A 15,376-nucleotide genomic window follows, 5' to 3' on the forward strand; every position below is an offset into this window, starting at 1 on the left:
AAAGAACAGTGGAAATCCTTAAGGATAAAAGGCCTGATGTATGCAGATGAGACTGACATTATCCCACACTGGTGTGAACAGGAAAAATATATTTCAGATATCACTGCTACTATTGATCTGGCTGAAGACAAGGAAAATTTAATAGGGAAACAAACTGCCTTCACACAATTTAAAGGAATGGAAACAGTGTTTAGTTTTAAATGAAGGCAAATAATTTTTTAGACACCCCTATGGTTTCTTGCATGTGATTTCTCTCACCCATAGCTCAAGGGATTATTATACGTCTCACCAGTTCACATTGCAGTCAGTTCCTTTGAAATCATAGCCTCAAACTTAATCCATTTTCCTTCTGGTCCTGTGCTGCACTTGCTGTACTGATATCAATTCTATTAATATTCAGTGTAGAACAAGGGACCGTCAAGGGCGTTCCTGGCATGTTTAGCAGATGAATTCTATCTGGATGTACCATAACTTCGAGCAGCAGTTAAGCCACTGGTGTAACTGAGTTAACTAGCTGCATAGGGAAAATATGTATAACCATAGATATTACCTTCAGAAAATTCTCTACATATTGTACATAACTGATTCTCTCTAAATCCAAGTACATCATCTATGGATCCACACTGCTAGAATTTAAGATTTGCCACAATGAACTACCAAATGCAGTACCTTGTCTCTCGTGATGACCTGTAGCTGATGCCTCAGAGGAAAAGGGAAAAAATGCATAACACACCTATCACTTGTACAATTCTGTATGCTGCTGGGTACTAACAGTTTTGGAATGTTTTCATCAGACATCATAACATAAAACAATAAAACACTGGACAAAGGCAACCCTGTTAAGTAAGAAAATTCCCAATGGACCTTCAAGAGGTTTTTCTTTCACAATGTGCAGAATGAACAGGAGCAAAACACACAAAACCAGTGTTTCTCAAATAGTGTTCCACGGAACCCCAAGTTGAAGGGTTCCGCGAAAATGCGGAACCGCGCCGCCGAAATTAACAGAAATCGCGCACCGCCGAAACCAGCCGGGATCGCGCCGCCGAGAACAGCTTAGAGAGCGCGCCGCCGAAAAGGGGAAGATTTCCTGGACTTGTCGGCGAAGGGTATGGCATGGCCGCGCAAGGGTCCTGCGGCGAAATATAATTGAGAAGCACTGCCCTAAACAATTAAAGTTATGCACAAAAACTTAAGTGTTCTTAACCTACACATTACAGAACAGGTCAAAGAAGATATCTCACACCTGAAGACGGAAAGGTGAGCAGAACTGTGAAATTAAAGAGTACCTTAAAATCACAGATACACCAAGCTGTGAATTCCTTCAGAAAACAGATTAAGTTCTATAAAATTGTACAGGAAACTTGATACTACCACTTGGAAATCTTTTCTAGTGGAAATGACTTATGGCTGATTTCAGACCCAACTACAGCTCTGACCAAGTGAACTTGATATAACCCCTCAATGTTACATAAATTAAGAAAACCTTCAGGAATCTGAAGCTTGTCCAAATGGTCTCAAGAAACAAACTGACATATACAGGGAAGCGTGGTGTTTATATTCCTTGAGATAAGCCAAAATATATCATGTAAGTCAAACTGATTGAATAATGATTTACTCACACCTCTCATACTGGAGGAGGCCACATAAATGAAGAGAGTGAATGTACAAATATCAACCTTGCAAGATTAGGGTTACCTACTAGTAATGCACATCTCAAGAGGCTTTATAAAATGTTATAAATGCCATTAATGACTATAGGCAGAATATGGCCAGAATATTGATAACTTCAGAACTGGCATGTCACTCCAACTCTAATCAAGTAAAGAGGCACTGTGAAAAGTGGCAATGCTTCTACACAGCAATTACTACTGCTATAGAACGAAATAGTGTTATTTAATGAGTACCTGCTCTACATTATTTCCCTTTAGTTAGATAAGCACATGAAGTATTCAGAAAAAAGTCTATTAATCTATAAAAGGTGTTAGTGTTAAGAAATGCAAATGAAGTATTTGCATGTTCAATTTTATAAACTTCACAAAAGGTGCAAATGATTTAATGCTTCCTGGGCTCACATAGGCAGATCAGTACTGTTATGTCTAGTTTTTCTAGACGTACCATCATCTCGTGGCAGTGCTTTCTGCAAGCTTGACATAGCAGCAGTTCTTTCAATGTCTATCACAGCATACAGCTCTGTGCGTCTGGTTGGAGTTTGTGGAAGTGGAGTGGTAGGAGTTTTTGGAGTCTGGGGGTTGTCGGAGTCACTGCCACCTTCCAAGTCAACCTGTATATAATTGAGCTGCCTGTGTTCTAAACTTGGCCGTCTTATATCAAAGTTAAAGACTGTTGGTGTACAGTCCCGACGTCGTGTAAATTCTACTTTATGAGCACTTGCTGGCACTGTTACATTCTCTGTATTTACGTAATTATGCATTGGATCTAGGTTACTGTGGTAGCCATTCAGAGATGGGGTCTTTGGTCCTAAATTGTCATCTTCATCTCTACTTAGTTTGCGGGCTTCCCAAACAGGAGGCAAAGATGGCAAGTTTTCATAGTTTAACAATGCAGTTCTCCTCTGAGCAGAGTTGTTGATATTTTGGGTATCTGAGGTACTTGTTGATGTCAGACGACCTCTCCTGACTCCTGAGGCACTAGGGATTGATAACCTATTTAGATTTTCATACACCAGTTTATTACCAGAAGGTGTTTCTTTACGTTCATCACTGTCATACCCAGTGTCCCATTCAGAGTTGTTTGTACTGCTGCCACTAACTTGCTCTCTCCCAAGTTGCTCCAGTTGCTCTCTTTCCATTAATTGTCTTTGAACAGGTGTTGGTCCTAAAACAAATTTAACTCCTTCAGGCTCCAGAAGAACCTGAGCATCTCTGTCATCAGTGCAATTCTGATCTTCTGTTGCCTTGCTTATTTCAACATTAGAAAGTCTTAATTCCAGCGGTGCATGCACACTTGATCTGTTTTTTCTTTCCTCTTGTACACCAGTAGTGTTGACATATGTGTGCACCTATAAATGACAAGTTCAAACATTAGCTGCAGTTTTTCTTCATCTCTTTACTCCCTCCCTTCACTCAAAGACTCGCAATCTTTTTGCCTAGCTGTCTGAAGAGTGAAGGACATTTATATGGGGGACAAAGTTTTGGTGGTAAAAGTTCGGCCTGTTGGGTTGTGTTGAGTGTGGAGGTTTGCTACTGGTCTTATTTTTGCAATGTTGTTTTAAATAATGTCAAAGGTGCCCAGACTAGACAATGAGAACCTTTTTCTACTATTACATTAAATAAGCAGCCCAATTCTATTTTATGTCTGAGGTCTGCTCAAATTACAGCTCCCTGATTCAGTGCCAGGCTAGCCCCAACATTGCTCAGAGCTGTTCTAACTAAAGCTACTTGTATACTTGGAGAGTCAGGGTAGCAGAGCCCCACCTTTCACACACACCAAGTACAGCCATGCCAGGGGAATGTGGTGCAGGAGTTGCCTTTGCTAAGTTTACATGAACAGAGTTCCCCTTTGCAAGGGAAATTTTTCTGCTGGCCACTTAAAGTCTGAATCCACCTCTTTATGCCAACTGAGTGGTGGAAAAGTGCTGGATCATTCCAGAGAATCTGTTCCATAGTACAGAGACAGCACTCTCCACCAAAAAAAAATACAGTATTAATTAATTAATTGTCAAATTATAAAACTGTTTCAGGAATAAAGACTGAAGAGATCGACTGGAATGTTAAATGTTACATTTACAGAATTAAAAACGTAGACCAGGGTGTTGGTACCAGATGCATTTTGGAGGAAAGAGTTAAGAGACCACCACTAGCTTCACACTTTATCCCTTCAAAGCTCCCACCCCCTCACCTGTAAAGGAATGGACAGATGGAATTTTCTCATCCATTAATACCACTCTTGGATCTGGAGATTTGGAAGGCAAAAATACTGCTTGAGAACAACTTCCTTCTATGCTCCATACTGTACCAGATCTCTGCCAGGATCTGCATGCTGAGTGTGTGTAGGGCACACTAATAGGGTGACATCTATTGCTTTTTTTGGTTGCCTCACACATCAACAATGCGTGTCTTAATTTTTCAAGTAATTTGCTTCTACCAAAGAAGCATTGCTGAGAATCAAATATGAAGATGTAATTTCTCCCACACCACTTACCCAGAGACATGCTCAAAAAGACACTATGTGGCACTAGGCTTCTCTCTCACTCCAGTTGTTTCAACCCCTCTCCTCCCCTCCCCTCACCGATTCTCCTTTGAACATTCCAACCAGTTGTTCTCTCCTTTTCCCTCCATGGAGCTGTGATCTAGTGCTCACTTGACTCATCTCCACCCACCTTCCTCTCTGACTTTTGGCTCTGCCTCTTCTTCTCTGTCCATCTTCATCATCAGGTGACTTTTCGATGCTCACTCCCCATCTGACTTTTACCCATCTCTCTTCTTGTCCTTATTACCTCAAAATTCATTTTCCTGGTATTTTGGCTCCTTTCATCACCTGTTTCCCATCATGTGCTAAGATTGTCATTGGGCAGGAACTGTCCTATTATGTGTGTGCACTGCACTTATCACAAAGGGACTGAACTTCCTGATCAGGAACTCTGGGTACTACTACAATACAAACAAATACATAAATGTTTTATATTTTAAATCAAGTAGCTAAGAAAACAAAGTTCTTCTTTCGCCAGCTGCACACCATACACATCATCCTAACATGGTACCACACGCAAGCATTCTGAAGCAATACTACACACTGTGCAGATACGGGCACAGCTAAGATCAGAAAAAAACCCGTTTTTCCACCATGAAAACAGAGTTAGGAAAATAAGTGCAAATACAAATTTACAGGATCAGTACAACCACAGTAGAATTAACATTGAACACAAAATACGTGAAAATAATGACTGCTCTTACTTGTTCCTCTGCTACAAGCAATGGATGTGTTGACTCTTCACCTACTGAAGGAAGTCGTGCACTTCCTACAGAGGGATGTCTGCTGGAAGGATGTGATGAAGCATCTCCAAAGGAGGGATATCGTGGATACCCATTAGGTAAACTTTGTGCACCAAACCCAGGAGCTAATTCAATTTAAAAAAAAGATGCATTAAAAAAAGATATTCAAAGTGACCCTTTATGTATCATTCAGATCTTTCTTGTGTCTTTGGAAAGCGCATCGCACACTGTGGGCACTATCAAGATAAATATATTTAACAAATCCTAAATGCTCACCTTTGTCTTAAAAAAAAAAAACAAAAAAAAACTCTAGGCTGGAATCCCCTCAATATTTAACTGACAAACCATGTACAAAGTGTTTATTCCCTCAAGAAGATATAGAAAGCAACCACCACTGAGTAACAGAAAGTGGAATTGACATCAACATGCATTTTCTTAGTTTAGCTTTCTTAAACTGTATTGTTTATATGCCTAAACAAGAAAACAGTATACAGAAATGTATAATAGATACAAATGCCATTGAAAAATTAATTTATTTTTACAAATTGCATTGCATTGTTTGTCAGTATATTTATGATACAGAATGACAACAATGGTTGAATAAAGTAAAAAAGTTTGCAACAAAGTCAAAGCTAAATATACAATAAGAAAAGTTAGTTTAATTGGTTACAAGTATTTCATCAGAATAAGCCAATGGCTTTTCTGGACAACTTCAGTTTTTCTTCCCACATTCCCAAATTTTAATGCAATTTTCCAGTTAATATGAGTATATGACTGTCACAAGACTGTCCACTTTTGAGAACTTCATTCCACCACTTTTCAAAATTTAAAGTTTTAAAGTTCTAGGTTATCATTTGAAGTGACTGTATAGACAACACAGAAACAAGAAGTTCACATTTTAAAATCTAGATGGAAGATATAAACCATAACTTTCTCATAGAGCTTCTTATCAAACTTCTTTTCATCAATATTGCCAACAGTAACATGAAGCTGTCTCCTTAAGGAAAAGAAAATTACTTGCCTGTAGTTCTACTTTTTTAAAAGCATCATCATCACTGTATTCTCACTGTTAGATCTCAAACCTTTAGCCTGAGACTGGCCAGAACTCCCAGACAGTTTTGGTGAGCTTCACACACACCCTCCCCCCATCAGCAGAAGAAACATTCTAATCCTGCAGCACGAAAGATACAACTTAACTGCCAATTCCTTTTTTTGTGAAAGGTTGGAACAGTGAGCAGTACCAACATACCATTAACTCTGCAGGTATAAAGGGTGACTGCATAGAAACAAAACACCTCCAGCAGACAATGTTATTTGTATATATACATACACACCAATATACAATAATCACAAGGCAGGGCACACCCCTTCAAAGACAGAACCCCCAAATTTGAAAATGGGTGGGGAAGTGAGAATCACGTGACATATCTTCAAAGACGTAGAAGTAATTTTCTCTTCTTTAAAGATACCATCACTATAGGATTTTCACTCTTGGTGAGTAAGTAGCTTAAGGGATGTGATTTCTCAAAATAAAACGTTAAAGACAGTGCATCAGGCAGTGATTATGTGCCTCAGGCAAAATGCAAAGCAGCTCTCTTTTTCTTTAATAAAAGGGCGGATGACCTACCGCTTAATAACCATGAAGCATCAAAGCAGAGGGATTTGAGAATGTGTCCTTAATAATCAAGAATTATTCACAAATATACCCAGATAAAGACATCCTGAGAAATAAAACTCATGGGGGTGGGAGAGTTTGGGCTCCCCTGCTACGAAATACATTCTGCAGATGTGCCAGATGGAAGCTGACTGCAACCAACATCTGTGAGATACAGATTTTCCACAAAGCCAGAATTCAAGCCATTTGTTCAGCTATACATACCATGCCCTCAGAACTACACCCTGTCAAAAACAAAAGGTATCAAGGAGAGCTCAATTTGGCCTGGAACAAGGTCACAGGAGCTCTGAGCAGTCATCCAAAGCCAAACTCTCAACCTGAAAAAGCTCATCTTAGATATTTACAACAAAGCCAAGAACCACACAGTCTTGGCTAATATGGAGTTATTAGAACTGTGCAGTAATTGGAGTTCAAGGTATGCATCCCTATGGATGCTCCACTTGAGATGCACATGACCTTTGAAGGGAGATTTTCAGTAGCGGTGCCCATTTGGCCCATGTATGTGCCCCAGACATCCTTGTGCCCTGTAGTGAGGATACAGAGAGCTGGACAGGAAAACCGCCCTCAGCACCTTATCTACCACGAAGTTCCAAAAAAAGAAACTCTGAAACAGAAGGGAAGGAGGGCCTGTAACAGAGCACCCACAGGGACATATCTCAAACAACTGCAGTTATGCACAAGGCGAGTAACTTTGAGTAGTTTCTCTATAAATGCTCCATTTCAGGTAACTCCCAATGCAGTAACCTCACCCAGAAAAGGGAGCTTCAGAGCCAAGTCTAATACTAATGCAAAACTGCATTAAACACTCCAGCATCTGATCTAGAAGCATGAACCAAAGCATAGTGTTTGAAAAAAGCATGTAGAGAGGTCCAGGCTGCAGCCTTGCAGATTTCAATATCTGGAACAGGTTTCAGTAATGTCACAGAAGTAGGTGGACACCGTGTAGAATGGTCTAGCACCCTGGAAGGAGGTTGGATGTTGACAGATTTGTAACATCAATTAATACACCCAGAGATCCACCTTGAAAGTCTTTGGAAGGAGACTGTGGGATTTAGAGACTATTTAGTTCTGTCCAGATGGAAAATTAATGCCCTTGTGACATCCAAGGTATGGAAGGCATCCCTAGTCTGATGTAGTTTTGGCAAAAAACTGGGAGATGAATGACCTGGTTAAGCTGAAATTCAGAAGATACTTTAGGCAGAAATATAGGGAGTGGCCATAACAAAACTTTCTTTGAAAAAACACTAAAGGGAGGATCTTCCATTAAAGTTCCAGTTCTCTGACCTTCAGAGCAGAAGTGGGGGCCACCAAAAAAAAAAAAAAAAAAAAGCCATTTTCATGGATAGGTGTTGTAAAGAACATGTGGTAGTGGCTCAAAGGGATATTCTAAAAAACAATTAAGGATGAAGCTCAAGTCCCATATTGGGGTTTTATTGGTGGCAGAGGAGGGAGGAAAGACACCACTCCTCCAAGGAATCTTGATGTTACCACTAAGGGGGCCCATAGGAAAGATCTCCAGAACCTTCATTTTAAATCAGTAACCAAGGTTTCTTAAAAATAAAATAAAGTATCTCATATAGGAGACTTAGAACTCTTCATCCTCTTGTTGGTTCCCATAATCTTGTTCCTTGAGGTTCTTGGTGACCTGAACCCAGAGATAGATGGAATAATTAAATGTGCTTGGAGGCCAGTGTACAGGGGGGTTCTCTGAGCCTGGATGAGAGGCCAGTCTTAGGGCTTGCTCCATCATAAGCAATCTAAACTTCTTCTCTCTATTCTTAATTAGTTCTGCTTTTAAAAGGTATGCACATTTTACACTGGATCAGTACATGGTTGTCCCCCAAACAGCAGAGGCACTGAGAATAGCTGTCACTGACAGGGATGGCTTCCTGAAAGGTGAGATACTTCTGGGGGAATTCTGTACCACTGCGCAAGGCAGAATTTGCCCAGAATTCATGTTCTGTGCAGAATTTCATTTTTCTCCCCACCCATAGAATTGGTGCTGCAGAGCTGCTGGCTGCCACTAGGGGCCACTGAACCCAGCAGAACCCAGCTCTTCAGCTTGCAAATACAGGACTCTGCTGAAGAAGAAGAGGGAGCTGGAGGGTTCCGGGTAGCTGCAGTTCCCACCACATCCTGAAGGAAAGAGGCAGTGTGCAGGAAACTCTCTACATTCCCAGGACCCAGCATCAGGCTGTTTCTCTCTCTGGATCCCTAGGCTCTGGGAGGTAGGGGGTGCACCCTGCCTCTGGGCTCTGGAGGAAGGAGATGTGGGCGTCCGAGACTGGAGGGGCAGAGTTTTCCCCCAAAATATGTCCAGCTGTCACGTGTGATACATCCAGATTGAGCCTCCCCAAAAAAACAAAACAGAGAAACAGGAACTGGGTTGTCACAGGGGTTTCTTTAACTGTCTGCTCCTGGGCGAATCTTTTTTGTCATCTATATTGTTAGACATACTTGCTAACAGGTATTTTGAAATAAATTACCAAAATAATTGAAACACTGGTGTGATTATATTGCATTATTCTGACAAATAAAATATGAAGAATTTTAAAATATTGTGCGCAGAATTTTTAATTTTTTGGCACAGAATTCCTCCAGAAGTAGAGAGAGTGCTTGAAGCCTAGGAATCCCCATGTACCCAAGAGGTGCCAAACTCCAAAATAACACCTCAATCAGGGAAAGAAAAGAGGGGGAAATGAAACAAACAGAAACCCCAAAATTAAATACTAATAACTAGATTAAATTTAAGAAAACTAACAGAAGAACAAACCAAGCTAAACTACACCTGAAGTGAATCAGGCACGCTTAATGCTCAGCCTCAGGCCGAAGGGCAGTTGAGAAGGAACAGAGGGCATTTTGCCTATGCAGCACTGTATATCCTTACTAAAGGGCACGAGGCTGCCTGGAGTCCATGCGCAAGCTGAATGGGCACTGTTACTGAAAATCTCCAGTCAAAGGTTCATGCGCACCAAAGGGACGCTACTTGAACAAGATTCCAAATTTTGCCAAGACCTTTGCTGCTACAGACTGGTGGAAAGGCATACAGGACCCTTCCCTATAAAGAGGTGGTCAGTAATTTCTTGTTTAGGTGACAGGAAAAGAAATCCAACTCTGTTGTTCTATCTTCATTCAGCTCCTCAGGAGCCACTGGTACCCACAAAGCATCAACATTTTGGACAGAGACTCTGACTCTTGAAATTTGCATATAATTTTCTGTGGTTGCAATCAGGCAATCCTTAGACAAGATCTCAAAGCAACCACATGTGCACATACTAACGTGGTTATTTTGTGCACTGATGTTAGGTCCCAATAGAACCTAGTGAAATTCTTCAACTTTGGGGAGTTGTGGCCTGTCCTGTTCCAGAGCATAGAGATCCAGAAGTGAGAATTCTGTGACAGTATTTAAAGAAAAAAAAAACACCTACAGCGAACACTTTAGCTGGCAATAGCATTATATCTGTATTCATTCTTTAACTACATTACTTGCATGCTGCAAACTGAAGAGCTAAATCAAATTTAAAGCAAGGTACCATGTTACACACAGAAATTACACAGACAGCAGAACCATGCTTACTGGTGGGTGTTCGAGGGGTTCTTGGAACTTCCAACTCAGTTTGATGATGATTCCTTTCTACTACTGGTTCTTCTACTACATTTATGCTATTGTTCTGCATGATTTCTTGTAGCATATTAAATAGTTCTTCTGCACGAGCACACTTAAAGGCAAAGATTCCTATAAACACACAACAAATTGTTTTACATCCCTTTAAGTGAAAACAAGAAATGCTTCTAAAAACAGGTATGTAATTAATTTTTAAATAACTCAATGGGAGTCCACTTAACGAATACCTGTTAAAGGAACTGAGCTATTACATTTTTGTGCACCAACCAAAACATAAAAATATACAGTGAGACCCTTTTAAATGAGTACCTGATAAATGAATAAGCTTCCAATGCACCAAAGGACAGATTGAAAAGAAAACAGACCCAAATAAGAAAAATCTGTTAAATTTCTGGGTGCTAAATAAGGAAAAACACTTCATGAAACAGCAGAGTTTTAAAACGAATAATCTGATAAGTAAATCTGTATAAAGAATAGGACCTTGGTGCTAAAAGGTTATATGCTTATCAGGTTTATATTGAATTACCAAAAAAAATAAAATACCTGCAGATAGGGAAGAAGGGTTTGACACAGGGTAAAAGTCCAGGTTCTTAAAGAAGGTTAAAATGAAGAAGGGTTAGAAGACAGATTGTGTGAAACAAACAGCAACAAACCAATTTTTCCTGCCTTAGGGATAGACACAAAATACAAAGTTGGCAGCAATACTATGTATATTGCCCAAGTATTGTGCCACTTTGTCTTTGAACAGTAGAGGGAGCCCAACTTACCATCCCAAGCAAAGAGACAACCAGTGAAGTCGCAGCTTTGGATTATTCTTTCCATTGAAAGCATTAATTTAAAGTTGACATATTCTTGTTAAAAGAACAGTGTGTGTATGTGTTTTTGTTTTTTAAAATGACTGGATTACATCTAAAAAGCATCTTTATTTTAATATACCTATATCCTATTACATTTCTGAAAATGCAATTATGTTTACATATCATGTAGATAAGTAGTGAGTGTCAAGCTTTTGATCAGTTTTTGAATGCCACAGAATAGGGAGAGATCTAACATATTGAGTATATTTTTATGTTAATTATAAAAAATACTCCAAATGGTAGAAGCTTACACGATGTGCAGTACTCTAAAGTCTAAAAAATTGCTGTGAAACTTCTTAAAATTTTTTAATTTGACATTTTGCCTGTTACAGCATAAATACTTCAGAAAATAACTGTGTATCCTTGAGAAATTCAATTTCTTTCTTGTTAAAAAGGAAAAACATATATTCTGTTCCCAAATTGTTAGTTCTTCTGAACATGAGGTACACTTAAATTGCATATACAAGAGGAAAGTAAATAAAAATCTAGACTTTTTACTGCAGCAATTTCTCAAATATTTTCATATTAAAAGCCAAATTACCTGTAGTTAAGCCAATCTATGAAAAGTCAATTTTTTTCCCCCAAGTTAAGGATGCCAAGGAGTTTGTTCATATCATGTACTACTAAACCCAGTTTACTAACACAGAAAATGACGTTGTGTGATCCGTGAAGTTCCAAAGTGGGCTTCAAGTTTCCAAATTATTTACTGTCTTTTGTTCTTGAATTGAGGGCTTGTCTACACATATAGCGGTGCAAGAACACCACTGTAGCACTTAGTGAAGACACTACCTACACCAACAGGAGAACTTCTCCTGTCAGCATAGATACTCCTTGAGAGGTGGTAGCTACGTTGACAGGAGAAGCCCTCCTGCCAACATAGTACTGTCTATATAGCAGGAGTTTGGCTGGTATAACTGTATCGCTCAGGGGTTCCACACCCCTGAGCGATATAGTGATATCGACAGAGTCTGTAGTGTAAGTCTTAGATTTTAGGGAACAGGGAGACACAAGGAAGTTGCACTTTACACAGCACCATCTACTGTCTATTTTAAACTGATGTCATCTCTGGAAGATAAATCACTCACCCATTGCATCAGCTGGAAATGAAGTTTTCCGATTATGACCAGCAAGACTGGGCAGGCCTCACATACAATGCTAGACTGCAGCAGGACAGCACAGTGCAAACCTTTTCTGCTGTTTTCTCCCTCCCCACCCCCCCAATCCCATTTTCCTGACATTCACTGCAGCTATTATGATGTAAGGAGAGCAAGAAATAACGAGAAAGAAAATGCTGTTGCTCACACAGGAAGCTGAAGATCAAGGATTAGAAGTGTATTTATTTATTTGGAAATTAGACTAAAATTATTTAGTATTGCACATTCAATCCTATATCATGAGATAAACGTCAAAGCAACATTTCCATTTGAATTTCATTAGTATCTAACTTACACATTAACTTTTTTTTACAAAGGAAAAAAAGTAACAAGCAGGGGGATTCTTAAATATGCAAAATCATTCATCACATTTTTTCTTTAAAAGAAAATGCCTCCTATTTGTCTCACCCCAGAAGTTTGAAAGCTCAAAGTAAGGAGAATTCACTATGGAGTACAATGACATTTGAAAATAAAGTTTTTAATTACTATTTGCGTCCACTGACTTCTAGTGGCAGCCATTGTGCTGAAAAGTGCAATTTCACCATGGAAGACCCAAATATAAGAGGCTGAAAACCATTTTCCAAACTATTTTAAATCGTTCAATAAGAAAAAAGTTGTATACATAGCGAGTTTTCACTTTTAAAATACTTTTAGTTATTTGTGTTAGATTACCCTATATGACTTTTGAAGTGGCAAACAAATGTAGTTACCTTGGTTCTTAAAGTTTACATAATTAAAAACAAAGGATTTTTAAAATCCAAATAACCTTTCATTATCTATGCTTTTAACTTATTGCATTTCTCTCAACTGGACAACGAAGATCAACAAAGTCAGTTTTTCTATTTTTTTTTTTTAAATGGTCAGATTCGTTTTCATGTTCTCATGGTTGCCATATTTTGGGTAAAACATTCTAAATAAATATTCTCTTGCAAACAGCTGTTTTTATCTCTTTACTCTGGAGTTTAAATATGTAAATGCTATTTGCAGTAGCAGTAGTATTACTGTGGCAATTAAGGGTCCTAATTAGTATTATTTTACCAGCCTCATAATACAAAAAATAGCAAGTGTGCAATGTTAAAGGCAATCAAGAATGCAACTTAATCTAACAAAATAGTAGAAATGGATGACTCCAACTGCTCACACCACTTTAAAGAGTGGTTGCTTTTTAAAAGAAAGTTAATCAACACTTCAAGCCAGATCTCTGGCCCCAGACAGCATTGTGCTACAGGACGCTGTAATGAAGAAGCAGTCACAGATTACCCCTGATACAGAGGAAGCCTTGAACATCAGAGATGGGGTAGCCACTACTCCCATTTATGAAGGTGGTGCGTCAGGCATAGGGAAGCATAGAAAGGGTGGCATGGAGCACACGGTATTTCACCTGGTCCTTGGCCAGTGCAGCTGTCATATAGGGATTGCTGCAGTTGTTGTAACTTGGAGCAGCTGTTAGGTCTTTCCACTGGGAGCCATTTTGGCTCTCCAGTCAGCTGAAGATTATGGGAAGAATGGCAGGAGCCACCTTTCCCTCATTCTTCTCAAATGTGCTGAAATTAAGTGCTTCATATTTAAAATAAAACAGAATTTAGCAAAAAGTAAGATTTCACTGATGTTTTGGCTTTTATAAAATATTTTGTGGGTTTTTTTTGTTTTTGTTTTTTTAACGAGAGGACTGAAAAGGCAAATGTGTGTTTTAAATACTATGTTTAAAAATAAACAAGGCAGACAGACCTGATCATGAAAGTGCTCAGGTTTATTACACTGGTTTTTTTTCTTTTTTGCTGACTTCATAGCAAGTTTAGTGATGAATTCAGTGAAAGTAATTTTTGCTAGTTTTCAGAAAGGCTTCTCGGAGATCTTCATTTTATATTTCTCCTTCCCCAAAAGAAGAAATATCAGGCCAGTCAATACTTTGAGCCAGCAGAGTTGGATGCAACCTTCTACAAAACCCCTTAAATCAGCTCCCTGATTAGTGATGTCTGAAAGAAGTCTGAAATGTTCCAAGTCTTTGGCAATTTTGGAAACTAGAGGTCTAACAGATCTTCTTTCATATAGCGTAGACAATCTGCTCCAGAGCAATCAGGCCCACCCTATTTAAAATGCTGGCCATTTACCACAACAACTGTTCCCCCCAAAAGGCAACTTATCAGGTTTTCTTGTGATCTACATTCAAGGAGAAAAAGCCTACCCTACTTACACTCCTGCTCTCAGGAAGATAAAATAGAGAGCTGTATTTCATTTACAGACTTGTGAAATAGGTTTCTAGAATACTTATATATACACACAGATAGATGCTACTTACCTTGTCCAGTTTGACATCTTCGACCACTTTCAAAAGAAAAGAGATTTGAATCATAGCCGTAGCGACGGAGACAGAGGTAGTGCCATTTTACGGAATCCCGTTTACGGGTGTATAAAATTAATTCAGTATCTGTAAGTTCCATTATGCCAGAACCCAGTTCATTACCATCATCATCCACATTAATGACCTTTAAAATAAGAGATACACCATTATACAACTTCTTGGACATTTCATTAATATTCAGCATCTGACCTATTAAATACAAATTAGAAAAAAGAGTTTATAGGTGGTGGTCAGATACAAAACATTACAGGATTAACTATTTTTGAAAACAACATTTTTGTGTAAGAGCAGGAGCTAATTCTCTAGATAAGAGTATTTTTAAGAAAAATAAAAAGAGTATGGTTAAAAACAGTGTGGATCAAAGGGTGCAATTCATTACTGTAACATGTTACCTCAACACTACAGAAGTTTGAAGCAGAAAGGGTAAGTCCAATAAATCTAAAAAAGGCTGTATTTTTGTATATGTAATAAGTGCATTAAAACGGTTACCGTACCACTCATTGGAGTTCCTCTTTATCCCTGATACAACTTGGACAATTCCCACATTTATTCACATTGTAACAGTCCTCCAATTTCAGTGCCTTTTGTTCCAACCACTCCTTACTCAACAGAAAGACTGGTTAGAATTATTTTTTCTTCTTAAAAAGAAATATTGTCAAATTGAAATCTAGTCAATTTAAAAAACAGAGAAATGGTTTTCACCTGCCACTGAGGCTCCTGACATTTTCTGTTGTTTTGCAAATAGAATTCT

The 15,376-nt window shown here is 38.8% G+C and overlaps 1 protein-coding gene across 3 annotated transcripts in view; it reads right to left on the reverse strand.

Annotated features, from left to right (window-relative positions):
- Window positions 1-2,036: 2,036 nt before the first annotated feature.
- The window catches only part of FRS2 (fibroblast growth factor receptor substrate 2), a 95,913-nt gene continuing 82,573 nt past the window's right edge, over window positions 2,037-15,376 (reverse strand). For 2 of the 3 annotated variants that reach the window (XM_067563938.1, XM_067563939.1), the window contains exons 4-7: window positions 14,563-14,749; window positions 10,205-10,363; window positions 4,914-5,077; window positions 2,037-3,019 (exon numbers count right to left, since the gene is read on the reverse strand). In XM_067563938.1, coding sequence (XP_067420039.1) covers window positions 2,069-3,019; window positions 4,914-5,077; window positions 10,205-10,363; window positions 14,563-14,749 — 1,461 coding nt within the window. In that variant the 3' untranslated portion in view covers window positions 2,037-2,068. The remainder of the gene's footprint in view (window positions 3,020-4,913; window positions 5,078-10,204; window positions 10,364-14,562; window positions 14,750-15,376) is intronic. The other variant, XM_067563940.1, reaches the window with a different exon arrangement.

This window comes from Emydura macquarii, unplaced genomic scaffold (assembly GCF_026122565.2).
Source record: "Emydura macquarii macquarii isolate MOO-44397 ecotype Brisbane River unplaced genomic scaffold, CSIRO-AGI_Emac_v2 contig_2636, whole genome shotgun sequence".
NCBI classification, from domain to species: Eukaryota; Metazoa; Chordata; order Testudines; family Chelidae; genus Emydura; species Emydura macquarii.